The sequence below is a fragment of the Balaenoptera borealis genome (genome assembly GCF_965194805.1).
Source record: "Balaenoptera borealis genome assembly, chromosome: 8".
Lineage (NCBI taxonomy): Eukaryota > Metazoa > Chordata > Mammalia > Artiodactyla > Balaenopteridae > Balaenoptera > Balaenoptera borealis.
The window spans coordinates 120,974,049-120,987,902 of record NC_138865.1 but is presented as its reverse complement, the minus strand read 5'-3'; the positions used below and the strand labels follow the sequence as shown (position 1 = coordinate 120,987,902).

General features: G+C 56.9%; 1 protein-coding gene across 9 annotated transcripts in view; it reads left to right on the top strand.

The window, feature by feature from the left end:
- CAMSAP1 (calmodulin regulated spectrin associated protein 1) overlaps positions 1-11,124 on the top strand; it is a 55,435-nt gene extending 44,311 nt beyond the window's left edge. For 6 of the 9 annotated variants that reach the window (XM_082401796.1, XM_082401794.1, XM_082401801.1 and 3 more), the window contains 7 exons: positions 308-2,690; positions 3,591-3,727; positions 3,848-4,056; positions 4,338-4,440; positions 5,884-6,002; positions 6,462-6,580; positions 9,989-11,124. In XM_082401796.1, coding sequence (XP_082257922.1) covers positions 308-2,690; positions 3,591-3,727; positions 3,848-4,056; positions 4,338-4,440; positions 5,884-6,002; positions 6,462-6,580; positions 9,989-10,291 — 3,373 coding nt within the window. In that variant the 3' untranslated portion in view covers positions 10,292-11,124. The remainder of the gene's footprint in view (positions 1-307; positions 2,691-3,590; positions 3,728-3,847; positions 4,057-4,337; positions 4,441-5,883; positions 6,003-6,461; positions 6,581-9,988) is intronic. The other 3 variants (XM_082401795.1, XM_082401800.1, XM_082401798.1) reach the window with 1 other exon arrangement.
- The last annotated feature ends 2,730 nt before the right edge of the window (positions 11,125-13,854 follow it).

Sequence of the window (13,854 nt, the reverse complement as noted above, 5' to 3'; positions counted from 1 at the left end):
TCTCACTGGAAGTTTTAATCATTTTAAAAACATCTTAGCTTGAATTTCTAAAGTGATAAATATTGATGAATAAATAAAAACTCTTTGGGATCCTCAGCATCTTTAAGGGGAGCTGGGCCAGGGTGTCTGAGAATTGCTGAACTGAAAGGCTCTCTGGTTTTCTTTTGCCCAGGAGAGGGTTTCTTTAAGTCTCCCGTGTGTAAGATTTGGATTCTCTCTTCGTAACTCACGTTCTTGTCACTCACGAGCTTGTGTAGCCTCTCGTGGGGATGTGGCGTGTGCAATGGCTTCTTTCCCCATGTTGCAGGCCTGTGTCTCAGCCAGCGCCCTTTGCTCTCCATCACGCTGTGAGCTGCGACGTGGACCCAGGCTCTGGCGACAGTGTCAGCCTGGCCCGCTCCATCAGCAAGGACAGCTTGGCGTCCAGTGTCATTCATCTGACCCCGCAGAACCAGCCCCAGCCCGCAGCCCTCAGGACCGATGGAAAAAGCCTCCTGAACAATGTCGATATTGAGGACGAGGATGAGGAGCTCCTGGCCATCGTTAGGACGGATGTGGCTCACCAGGGCGCTGACCCCGGCCTGATGGCAAGTGCCAGGTCTCCCCAGAGGCTGGCAGACGCCTTAGAAAGTCAGCCCGACAGTTTCTTCCTGGAGCCACTGATGCCGGCCGTGCTCAGGCCAGCCAAGGAGAAGCAGGCGGTCACCAAGGAGGATGAGTGCGGAGAGGGGCGGCCGAGGGGCTTCACGTCCAGGAGGTCCGGCGAGGGCCACCAGCCTCCTGGGCGGAAGAAGGCGCCCGGCAGTCACGTCAGTCGAGACTTAAATAGGACTTTCACCCCGATCTCCTGTTCAGAGCTTCCCACGGGCTTCGACCCCACGCCCACTGAGGCGGGGCTGCAGGCAGCGGGGGACGCCCGTGGCGGGCCCCCGGCCGGCGGCGCTTTCAGTCTGCCATCTCAGGGACAGCCAGCCGATGGCTTCTTCCTTCACGTGGGCAGAGCTGACGAGGACGGGGAGGGCAGGCTGTCCACGAGCTGTGCGCAGAGCCCCAGCACCCTTGGCCCGGAGGCCTGGGCCATCCTGAGGCAGGACTCTGACTCCGACGTCGCGGACCTGGAAGGAGCCGAGCAGGACTTCGCCGGTGAGGAGCGCCCCGCGGCGGGGGCCGGGTACGGGGGGGAGGAGGAGTCGGCGAAGCTGCAGGCGGACCTGGAAGTGAAGGAGCACGAGGACAAGGACGCCGCCAGTGGCCGCTCCAGCCCGTGTCTCAGCCAGCTCAGCAGCGTCTCCGTGGCCAGCGGGAGCGTGAAGATGACCAGCTTTGCCGAGAGGAAGCTTCACAGGCTCAACAGCTGTGAGACCAAGTCGAGCACGAGCAGCTCCCAGAAGACCACGCCCGACACCTCGGAGAGCTGCCCGGCCCCGCTGACCACGTGGAAGCAGAGGGGCGAGCAGAGCCCGAGCTGGCAGGGCGGCGACCAGGCCAGCCTGCTGGCTTCCGAGCTGGTGCAGCTGCACATGCAGCTGGAGGAGAAGCGCCGGGCCATCGAGGCGCAGAAGAAGAAGGTGGAGGCGCTCTCGGCCCGGCAGCGCCTGAAGCTGGGCAAGGCGGCCTTTCTGCACGTGGTCAGGAGGGGCCGGGCCGACGCCGCCCCCCGGCCGCTGAGAGCGGGGGCCTCGGCGGGAGAGCATTCCCAGCACAACGGGGACGACTTCGACAGTGGCGTGTCCCGCGTGGGAGACTTCCTTGGCAAGGAGGAGGGGAGGGGAGACCTCCTGGGGCCTCCCGACGTGGACGGAGAGGACCTGGCTCTGGTCCAGCAGCATCAACGGAAGGACCCCGCCGCCCTCCCCGAGCTGGAGCGGAGCAAGGCGCTGTCGGCGGTGCTCCTGGAGGCCGTCGAGGGCGTGGACGTGGGCGTGGACGTGGGCGAGTGCGACCTGTCCATCGAGAAGCTGAACGAGACCATCAGCACGCTGCAGCAGGCCATCCTCAGGATCTCCCAGCAGCAGGAGCAGCTGCTGCTCACGTCCCCCGCGGTGCCCACGCCGGGCCCCAGGAGCAACTCCCAGGACCCCAAGGTCAAGGGGGCCGTCCACTTTGTTGAGCCGCTCTCTCCGACCGCACTGGCCGGCCACCGCAAGCCCCCCCGTCTCGGTCCGGGTCGGAATTCCCGTTCGGGAAGACCGACTGAGCTGAAGGTGCCAAAAGAGCGGCCGCAGGGCTCCTCCCGAAGCAAGGCCCTCACACCTGGTGTCGAGGCCGCCCCTCGCTTACGGTCCATCCCCGCCCGGACGCCCTCTGACCCGGGCTGGGACGGGGTCGCCGACCCTGGGAGTGACCCCCACGAGGAGTGCTGCTTCGCCGGTTACAGGCTCCACGATGAGAGCAACCAGCGGACATTTGTCTTGCCCTCCTCCAGGGATGCCAGTGTCACCTCGGAACAGATGAGCTTCAGGGAGGTTCTGGAAGACGGCGTGAGGGGGGCGGGGCTCGGTGCCCTCAGCGGGCCAGGAAACGGGGACGCGCCCCTGGATGGGCCCCCGAGGAGCAAGGCTAGCCTCATCGAGGTGGACCTCTCCGACCTGAAGGCCCCCGATGATGATGGGGGGACGGAAGGCCGCCACAGCTCCGCGGACCTCGCCAGCGAGGGCGACCAGAAGCCGGGGGTCGGCTTCTTCTTCAAGGTAAAGCGCTGGTGGCATCTGTGTCACGTGGTGGGCGGGCACGCCACTCTGGCCTAGTCGCGAGGGTGTCACAGCGAACCTAACCTCTTCTGTGGAGGCTGGGGCGAGGCGCGTGCGGCTTCGGGGCTACGTGGTCTCCGCAAGGACCCACCGCGCCCTAAGCAGCCGGGAGCACCTGCTTGCAGGGGCCTGGCTGGGCACCAGCAGAGCTTGACCTTGGGCCCTGAAACGGGAGTTCTCACTCGTCCTCGTGTGTCACGAAATGTTTCTCTTTTGATGGTTTTCCAACCGTTTAAGAATGAAGAAACACTCTTAGCTCGCAGACTCTGCAGAACAGGCCACGGGCTGCACTTGGCCTTTTGACCGAGGTGTGCTTCCCCCTGTTAAGAGTGCGGGCGGGTGTAGAAACTTCAGGAAACGTGTTTGTTTCTATCAGCGCCCTTCTTGCAGCGTTTCCTTGAGGAGAGAGCAGTGAGTTGTGAGATCCCTTCTGTCTTGATCGCGGCTCCCTTTGTCCTGGCGCTTAGGAGGCGGCTGACACACCCCGGAGCTGTGAGGGCCGACTTCTCAGGAGACGTGCACGGCCCTTGCCTGACGTTTGTGCTCTTAAACTGGAAACGGACAAATGACCCATCTGGGTTTTGGCTCCTGTTGTGGAGATACAAGCGCAGTTTTTAAGGCGAATGGAATTCAGTGCCAGCAGGCTAAATGCTTCTCTAAGGGCGTGGTTTGACTCCCGTTTGTATTTTAGCGTCTGTAGAGAGACGCTCGCTCACCCATCAGTTACGAGGAGTAGGAAACGTTTCACGTTCTTGGGGTGCGTTGAGGGCCGGGGGCGGCAGTGCTGGGGACCCGCGGGGGTCGTGCCCGGCCGCGCTGTAGGTGGCATCTGCCCTGCAGGATGAACAGAAGGCGGACGACGAGCTCGCCAGGAAGCGGGCAGCCTTCCTTCTGAAGCAGCAGCGCAAGGCCGAGGAGGCCCGCATGCGGCGGCAGCAGCTGGAGGTGGAGGTCGAGCTCAGGAGAGACGAGGCACGGTAGGTGGCCTGGGGGCCCGGCAGGCACCGCGCACAGTCGGCCTGGCCGCCGTGTCTGTCGTCCGCTCCCATGGCGCGGCGCTGGCGTGACCAGGACGTCCTGGCCGCTCCTTTCCGCAGGCGTAAAGCGGAGGAAGATCGGATCCGCAAGGAGGAGGAGAAGGCGCGGCGGGAGCTCATCAAGCAGGAGTACCTGCGGCGGAAGCAGCAGCAGATTCTGGAGGAGCAGGGCCTGGGGAAACCCAAGTCCAGGCCCCGGAAGCCGCGGCCCAAGTCCGTGCATCGGGAGGAGCCCAGCAGCGATTCGGGACCGAAGAGCACCCCCCCACGTGAGCAGGCGGCGTGGGGCCCCCCCTTCGCGGCCCTGACTCACTCCAGTTCTCCCGGAGCTGTGAGGCTGGGCTGGAGGGGGCTCTCCCGTTTCACAGAAGGGAAGGTTGAGACTGAGCGCTGGGTCCTCAGGTGGTGAGAGCCGTGGACACGGGGAGGGTCCCAGCCTGGGGCCCGCGTCCCGCTGGCGTCAGTCCCCCGGCTCTTTCTCCTGCTGCATAGATGGCTGGCGGGCCAAACACGCGTGTCGTGAACGCTTGTCTTGTCTTGTCTCTGGCAGCGGATGACCTGAGCCGGGCCCAGTCGGGCTCCAGCCTGTCCTTGGCCTCCGCAACGACCACAGAGCCCGAGAGCGTGCATTCGGGGGGCACGCCTTCCCAGCGGTAAGGGGCCGGGTGCTGTGCAGCGGGACACCATGTGGGCAGTGGTTCTGTCACTGTGATTTTGGTGCAATTTCAGACGTCCCGAGCCATGGCAGTAATGTCACAGGAGCTAATTGCCCTTCACCGAGGTTCACCAATTAGTGAAATGTTTCGACATTTTTGTCCTCTGTCCCCTTGTCCTCCCAGCCCTGTATGCGTTTTCGTTTTTAATCGTTTACGAGTAAATTGGTGACATCCTCTTTATCCTTAAACACTTTGGAGCGTACGTTCTCTGAACAAGGACGTTGTCTTGTGTCACCACAGTCATCAAACCAGCGCTGCCGTTAGGTCCCCAGTCCATGCCCGCCGTGGCCGATTGTCAGAGTGTCCTTGAGAGCCCAGGCCCGTGCGGGACCACGGTCGCCCTGAGTCACTGTGTCCCTTCTGTCTGGAACAGGCCCTCACCCTCCTTTGTCCTCCTGGGCCTTGACGCTTCTGCTGAGTATGGGCCAGTTATTTTGTTGCCCGCCCCCCAGTGGGTTTCCCAGGATTAGGTCCAGGCTGTGCGTTTTTGGCGGAAACACCCCAGAGAGGAGGCTGTGTCTTTCTCAGTGCAGCCAGTTGTGTGTGTCACTTTGACTTGGGTTAAGGTGCTGTTTTCCCACGGGTGCTGGAGGATTTCCCTTTGTGATTAAGGAGTAATTTGGGCGGAGGCCTGGGGACCCTGTCGATGGCACTGAACGTCTGCCCACGGGCCTCAGCAGCCACCTTCACGGGTGGGGCTGGCCTCCTGGTAGGCAGGTTCCCCGCCTGTCCTTTATCATGAGTGTTGTCCTGCCTCTCCACACGTCCGGTGGCTTCTCGTCGCCGGGGCTTTGTGGAGGACACCTCCCAGGGATTCTGGATTCTGGTTGGAATTTTGTCCAGGCGGTCGGGTACCAGCATTGGATTCAGACTTCGCCTGAACCTGCCTCTCTTGTGTGAGCGTCTGTGTCCCGCTCAGCGGAGACGGCCCTGCAGGGACGCGGCTCAGGCCTGCCAGGGATCGGAGAGTCGTTTGAGACCTGCCGGGGTTTTGGACTCGGCCCGCTCTGCCCATCCTTCCTTCCCGGGGTCCCGTCCCTTGTCTGACAGCGGCGCAGCTGGCCCAAACCGGGTCCTCTGGTTCCCACGCCATTAGGGCTGAGCGTGAGGGCGAACCTTCCCTGATGAGGTCACTCTGGTGCCCGAGGCGGGTGGTGTCTTTGTGTCTTGCCCTGAGTCTGTCATCGTGTTCTCCGGGGAGCGGACCGGCTGCGTTCCCCACTGTTGCTGCCAGCCTCCTGCCGCGGCCGATGGCCCTTCATGTGCCGATGGTGCAGCCTGGCCCGTTTCAGGGTGGGATCCCGCCAGCCGGTGCCAGTTGCGGGCGAGAGGAGGCATGCCCGCCGCCCTCCCAGCCCCGCCCCCGTCCCTCTTCCCCAGCAGAGTCGAGTCCCTGGAAGCCTTGCCCATCCTGAGCCGCAACCCCAGCAGGAGCACCGACAGAGACTGGGAGACGGCGTCCGCCGCGTCCTCCCTTGCCTCGGTGGCCGAGTACACAGGTGACGGCCTCGCTCTCTGTGGGGCACGGGCACATGGCCGCGTCCTGGTGGGGGGCGGGGCCCGGGCACAGTGGGTGACGTGCCCTTATGTCTGCACAGCTCACGGCTCACTATGGCGTCTTGGGCACTTTGGAACCTTAGGCTTTTAAAAATTACTGTTTCTTGGTTTCTTTTTTTTTTTTTTTTTTTGAATCAAAGAAACCAAAATTAGAAAGGGAATAAATTATTACTTACTTTAGTCTTTTCCTTACTTTATTTAAAATCTGTAACTTAGAGTTCTGTCATAGATTTGAAGTGGCTATTACTTACCATTTTCAAAAAATTAATGAACATCCCTAATTCAGCCTAGCTGCTGCTTGCTTCTACAAAATTGTTGCCTTTCTTTTGTGTGTGTGTGTGTGTGTGTGTGTGTATATGCTGTAAATATTAATTTTGCAAATCTTGGCCTGCTTTTCATAGGTCCCAAGCTGTTTAAGGAGCCTAGCAGCAAATCAAACAAACCGATTATTCACAATGCTATATCCCATTGCTGTCTGGCCGGAAAGGTGAATGAACCTCACAAGAATTCAATATTAGAGGCAAGTATCAAATTTCACCTCCAGTTTTTTATGTAGGATAAGGGTGTTTATAAATGAGGGTTCTTTCTAGAGGAGAACATCCTGATTGTTGACACGTGAGGCTGCCGTCCTGCATGTGTGTGACTCGTGTGTGAGGACACGCAGGACACTCGTGTCCCAGGCCCTTGCGGTTGGGACGGCTCTGCGGCAGAGCGGGATTCAGACCAGCGAGACGGAGGGGGCTGCACGGGGGTCGGGGCTGGGGGTCCAGGGCAGGCCCTCCGGGGTGGGGCACGGGAAGTGGGTGAGATTTCTTGAGTTAGTTTGGTGTTGAGGGTAGGGTGTCTGCGGGGGTCGGAGGAGGTGTCGGATGGAGACAGGAGGGACCCCAGCTCTGAGCTGGGGCCACTGGAGAAGTGGGAGTTTGGGGCAAAATGCTGGTCGTTTCTGTCCCGTTGGGTCGACTTGTTTGCTCCCCGGGGGCAGCAGCCCTCGGTCACTAATGGTGAGTGTTGGTGGCCTCAGCAGGTAGAAGATGTGGAAGGAGGGTCCAGGTCAGGACTGCGTGCCGTGACCTGACTGACGCTCCGGCTAGGGGCACCGTGCGGGGCGCGGGGCTCCTCTCCACTCACGTGTCACCGGGCTGCTCCAGCCTCTGGGCTGGTCCAGGAGCAGACGCAAAGGCCTGGCTGTGGAGCCGGCGGTCCCAGGCACGAGGCAGCCCCGCGACAGAGCGGTCGCACGAGAAACACTGGCGGCCGGCGGGTCTGCTCGGCTGTGCTGTCACAGCGTGAGGACAGCCACAGACTGACCAGAGGGCGGCTCGGCCCCCAAGAACCTGTTTACAGAAGTGGGTGGTGCTGATTCTGGCCGCGGTCTGGAAAGAGTGAAAGGGGAGCAGGATGCGGGCCCGAGGGTGGCTGCAATGGTCAGTAGGCTGGCCGGTCAGTGGGTCTCACTCGAAGGTGTCACTTGAGCAGAGGCCTGGAGCGGGGAGGGTGCCCCGCAGATCTGGGGAGGCGCACGGGCTCCGGGTGGGACTGATCCCCAGGTTGGGGCTGGAGCCGGGGAGCTGGGGGTCAGAGGTCACGGGGCAGCTCCAGTCGGGCCTCTGTGGGCCGAAGGGACCCGGCTTTGCCTTGGGTGAGAGGGTGAATGCCGCTGTGGGCAGAGGACGGCCGTGAGCCACGGCCTCCTGAGCACCATGTTGGCTGCCGGCCGGGACAGGCGCGAGCCGCGTGAGGGTGGAGGCGGGGCCGTGATCAGCCTGCGGAGGGCGGGGCCCAGAGGCCTGGATGTGTCTTTGCGTCTCTAGTTCTGTTCACGTTTAAACAGTTTTTATGTCGTTGAAATCAGTATTATACTTGCAGCTTTAAATTTTGCTTTTTCTTCTTAATTTTATAAATGTATTGGTTTATTAATTTATTTTAAAAAAATAACAAGCCTGTTAGATTCTGAAAAGAATAGTATCCATTTGTGAAAAATTATAGTTTTCTAAAACAAAAACAGAGTGAGAAGAGTGGCGTTGTTTTACATCATACGAATCTTTTTAGCTCCTGGCTACGTAGAAGACAGCTGGGTGTGACCCGCTTCCGAGTCCATCTGTTACAGACCACGTGTCCCGTGGCCACTGGACAATGGCAGTGTACCCTGAGGGGCGGATGAAGAGGCAGATAACGTCTCGGGATACTGTGGGAGGGGTCTCCGTAGTAAGCGGAGACCCGGAGAGGGTGTCAGGAACCCTGGCCCATGCTCAGAGAGCTGCAGGGGTAGAAAACGAAACTAGACATTTTCAAGCACGAGGAGAATCTGTTTTAAAATGTTTTCGTATTAGTGATTTCTTAAAGTTGAGAACACGGTACGGCAGACGCTGTAACAAGTACTGACGGTCGTGCCTGCTTCAGGTTCTTCTGCGGCAGCGTTATCGAGAGATCACCCACGCAGCGTGAGATCCCCCTTCAGTGCTAGCTCAGGGCTGTTCGGTCTGTTCCCAGGGGGTGCGGCCATCACCAGTTGATCCCAGCACCTGCCCCCCGCAGAAGGCTCCTGTACCGAGGCCGCTCGCCGTGCTCGTCCCCCAGCCCCCGGCCCCACAGGCCTGCGGTCCCCTCTGTGTGTTTGCCTCTTCTGGACACTTCCCGTGCAGGGACTCACACCTGGGGCGGCCTTTTGGGGCGGCTTCTTTCGCTCCGCGTGGTGTTGCTGAGGCTCCTCCGAGTTGCGAGTGTGGCGCTTCCTTCCTTTTTACGACTGAACAGCTTCCCGTTGTACGTCTAGACCATTTTGTTTATCCTTTCATCTGTTGATGGACACTTGGATTGTTTCTACTTTTGACTGTTATGAATGTAAAAGTTTGTGCGCAGGTTTTACGTGGATGCGTGTTTTAACTTCTCTTGAGTATCTAACTGAGAGAAGAATGGCTGGGTCGTGTGGTAACTCTGTGTGACATTCTGAACCACTGGCCGACTGACTGGCCAACACAGAGGCTGTGTCACCTTCCCTCCACCGGTGGAAAATGAGCGCTTGCTTCTTCGCACCAGCACCTGCGCTTGTTATTGTCTGTCTGACTCTAGCTTAGTGGGCATGAGGTGCTACCCCCTTGTGGCTTTTTTTTTTTTTAATATTTATGTGTTTGGTTGTGCTGGGTCGTAGTTGCGGCATGCATGTGGGATCTAGTTCCCTCCCTGACCAGGGATCGAACCCAGGCCCCTTGCATTGGGAGTGCAGAGTCTTAGCCACTGTGCCACCAGGGAAGTAACCCCCATTGTGGTTTGTTTTTTTTTTTAATGGAACTTTGTCTTTTTTTTTTTTTTTTTTAGTTTATTTATTTTATTTACTTATTTTTGGCTGCATTGGGTCTTCATTGCTGCACACGGGCTTTCTCTAGTTGCGGGGAGCGGGGGCTACTCTTCGTTGTGGTGCACAGGCTTCTCACTGTGGTGGTTTCTCTTGTTGCAGAGCATGGGCTCTGGGTGCACGGGCTTCAGCAGTTGTGGCATGCGGGCTCAGTAGTTGTGGCGCACGGGCTTAGTTGCTCCAAGGCATGTGGGATCTTCCCAGACCAGGGCTGAAACCCGTGTCCCCTGCATTGGCAGGCAGATTCTTAACCACTGCGCCACCAGGGAAGTCCCCCATTGTGGTTTTGATTGGTATTTCCCTGATGGCTAATGATGTTGAGCGTCTTTTCATGTGATTTTTCACTTCATGTTAAAAGCATTTTTTTCCTTGGATACCTGGACTGAAGTAAAACCTCAGTGGTAGATGGTGCTCCACTGAACGGCTAACCCATAGCTTTGTGTCCTAGAAAGCTTGCCCCGGGGTGGGCGGTCAGCTGGCCGCGGGCCTCCTGGTCAGGACGGTGGATGCTGCGGTGTGACTGCGGGAGGGACTCACGTTCCCTGTCTCTTCTCCTTCACTCCCTCCACACAGGAGCTGGAGAAGTGTGACGCGAATCACTACATCATACTGTTTCGTGACGCTGGCTGCCAGTTCAGGGCACTTTATTGCTACTATCCCGACACTGAAGAAATCTACAAACTGACTGGCACGGGGCCAAAGAGCATCACCAAGAAGATGATCGACAAACTGTATAAATACAGCTCAGACCGAAAACAGTTCAACCTGATCCCGGCCAAAACCATGTCCGTCAGTGTGGACGCGCTCACCATTCATAACCACTTGTGGCAGCCCAAGCGGCCCTCGGTGCCAAAGAAGACGCAGACTCGGAAATGACCCCGGTGCGGCAGGAGCCTGAGGACGCGCCGGCCGGCTCGATATTTATTATTTTCCTCCTTTTGGGTACGAAGTGTGCAAAGTCACAGACCTTTTTCAAAGAGGCTTCTAGACAACACGAGAAAACCCTCCCTTAGGTCCCAGCACACAGGACGGCAGGTGGAGCCGGAGTGAGGACTCAGCCCCGTTCCCAGCGGCTCGCGGCCGCCGTGGTCACCACTGCGCGGAGGCTCCCAGACGAGGGGTGCGTGCCCAGGAGCTCCAGGCAGCGGATTCCTTTTACTTGAAGTTCTCCTTCGGTATAAATTAAAAGTGATTTCCTTTGCTTTCTTGCCTCTCAACTCACCCCCTTTTGCACATGACCTGACACCCCTCTTGTTGGCCAGCTGTAATCTCGCGAGATTATAGGACTGAGACTCGATCTTGGGTCAGGGTTTTTGAATGTCTGTAGGAAAGGAGCTCGTGTTGGGGAAATCGTTTTCATTTGAGAAATTGTATATTTATTGATTGTGTCTACTGCCAACGTTTATATCCAATTCTAAGATTTCTGAAAAAAATTCTTGTTCCTTGCTGCTCAGAAAAAGTTTACTGAAAATACCAGTTCACTAAAAGCACTGAAATCTGCAAAGTCTGTCTTCTGCTAAAATAACGTTTACAAGTACGGAGGGGTTCTCGCCGACATGCAATCATGAGGATGGTGAATGGTACTCTTGCTGGTGCTTGCCTAGTTGAAAATAGGAAGCTGAGCCAATTACAGCCCTCGTTCATTACGTTTGGGATAGTGCGCTAATGATTTGTTCACTTTAATAAAGACAGAGTTTGGTAAAGTAGAATCTTTTTCACTCTGAGCATGTTTCTCTTACGCTGACAGTTCTTTTAGTGTTTTTATCATGTCATCACTCACCCGTCCTGATTCTTGCTTCTGGAAGAGCAGTAAGCGTGCGGTTCTCGGTTTAGATTGACCATTTTGTTGTGTCGCCTACTTAAAGACAATTATAAAGGGGTTATTTGCAGCTGTCTCGGAACTCCATGTCAGCGGAATGCTCTGGGTTCTCTCCACGGTGGTCCTGACAGTCACTAGTGCTTCTCCGGACCAGACGTTCCCGCCCGGCCTCCACACGGCACCGGAAGTCTGCCGACACCTGTGCAACTGACCAGCTGACCTGACTGCCGGAAGATTCTGGAGTCACATGTGTTAGTTTTGCACATATTTTCTTGGGAGTGTTACTTGAATCTATCTCAAACTGCAGAAAAAAACTACAGATCAGTGGAGAGAAACAGTTAAGACAAGTATACTGGTCATTGTAGATGAAAAGGTGAGGGGACCGTGTCCATGAGGGTGGAGGGAACGTGGTGCAGAAACGGCAGGGCCTTGCCCTCTCCCGGTTGGGTTTGTATATATCGGTAGCCAGCAGCTCTGTCTGTAAATAGGTAACGAAGCTGTGCGGTTTCTCCAGTGCTGAGTATTAAACAGTCCTGAGTGAACTTTCCTGTTACCGTGCCGTTCACACGTGTGCTTTATTTCTCACTGTATGTTTGATATGATATTATTATATTTATTTTGAGAAAGCACTACAGTGTAATAAAGTAATTGACTGACTTGCTTTGGATGGTCACGTTTGCCTGAGGCTGTCCTGACTCGCTCTGCTGGCCAGTGTGCCCAGCTCCTTGCTGCAGAGAAACTTCACGTGGTTTCTAGTTAACTAGCGTCCCTTTTATTAGAGAATCACATCCTTCTTCTAGAGAAGGGACGCCTTCCAACCTCTTCCTTTATGTGCTCAAGACGTGTGACAACGTCTCTGTCATTTTATAACACAGTCCTGTTGAAGTCAGCGGAATGTGATTGTTTTCAGTGAAGATTTAGAGGCACTCCCGGCCCAGTGCTGGAAATCTCGTTCCTTCCAAAGTTCTGGGTAAACTCTGGGTTTTCTGATGCAGTCAGTCAGCCTGTGGAGCGTTGTGAAGGTGGTTCGCATGTGGAGCGTTGTGCCCTTGGTTAAGCCAGTGAGGACCGGTGGCAGCTACGCCACCCCGGCCAGTGCTCGGGACGTGGGGACGGATGCCCCCCTCGGGCCCCCTGTGCTCGGGGACGTGGGGACGGATGCCCCCCTCGGGCCCCCTGTGCTCGGGGACGTGGGGACGGATGCCCCCCTCGGGCCCCCTGTGCGTCGCAGGGAGTTTCAGACGCAGGATTCCCTTTCGTGGTGGAGGTTTCCGTCCTCTCTGGCTTTGGTGGTGGTAAAGTCGTGAATTGCCTTGTAGGTCTGTCTGTAACTGTTTCGCCTTCCAGGGCACCTGCGTATTTGTGTCGTGTTCTTACGGTGGAGGGTTGTACGTCTTTCCTTGCTTCTCAGCACTCTGACCAGCCACCTGTCTACCCATTTAGCATTTAACTTGGTGAAGAAAGTGTTGCCCAAACGGTTGAGCACACGATGAGGCTCACGTGTGAGTCCTTGGTGGTGAGCTGGGGTCCCAGGAGCCTAAATCAAACTGCGGTGAGTGAGCCCCATATTTTACAGATATATGTGCAGATGTATTAACTTATCCCCACACGCGTGTGCGTGAGTGTGCGTACGTGGCGGGGGGCGGTTTGGACGCTCGCACACACCAGAGGCGGACTGTCTTTCCCGTGTGTCCTTTGACTTGACTTTGCACGTCACTCCAGAGCAGTGTCTGATCAGGCTGTTTGGACCCAAACTATGTTCTTTGCTCTGGCAAATTGAAAAATAGAATAATTCCAAGGTTATGTCTAGGTTATGCTTTTTTTGTGTGTGTTGTCTTCTTTTACTTATTATTTATTTTTGGCTGCACTGCGCAGCTTGTGGGATCTTAGTTCCCCGACCAGAGATCGAGCACGCGCCCCCTGCAGTGGAAGCGTGGAGTCCTAACCACTGGACCGCCAGGGAAGTCCCTAGGTTACACTTTTATTTCTTGAAACTGTTGTTCTTACTTGGGGGGAAAAGTACCTGAAATAAAATTTCCTCTTAAGATGAACTTGGACAGCCTTTCCTAACTGATGCTGACCTACTCTGTGAGATGCGGTTTGGCCTTTGAGAAGTGGGAGTGAGCGGCTTTAGGCAGCCCCCTCCCAGTTCGTGGCCCTAGTTTCTGGTGGGGGCTCTGCGTGTGGGGAAGATGGGCTGTGCTTCTGCGTCACGGTCACGGCCAAGTCCGCCGCGTTGGCGGGGAGCAGAACGCGTCCGGGTGGCATCCCGCCAGGCCGTCTCTTGCAGGGGTTGGGGGCACCTTGCTGTGGTCTGGAACCTTCTCCGGGCTGTCCCTGACGGCATCTCCGTGCGAAGGCCCGAGCTGTGGGGACCGTTTGAGATCTCGGGGGCAGAACTTGCCCTGGGAAGAAGCAAGGCTCCTCTGTCTCCCTGCCCCTCCCTGTGCTCATCTAGGAGGGGGTGATCTCCGCTCCTTACCTTGTTCTCTGTTCTTTAGAAAGAGCAAGTTACCGTATCCAAGTGATTTCCTAAATAGCAAGGAAAAGCCACTTACAGTGGGAATGAATAATTGAACAAAGCGTAGTAAAAATTATAGCCTGAACTCCACGTCGTCAA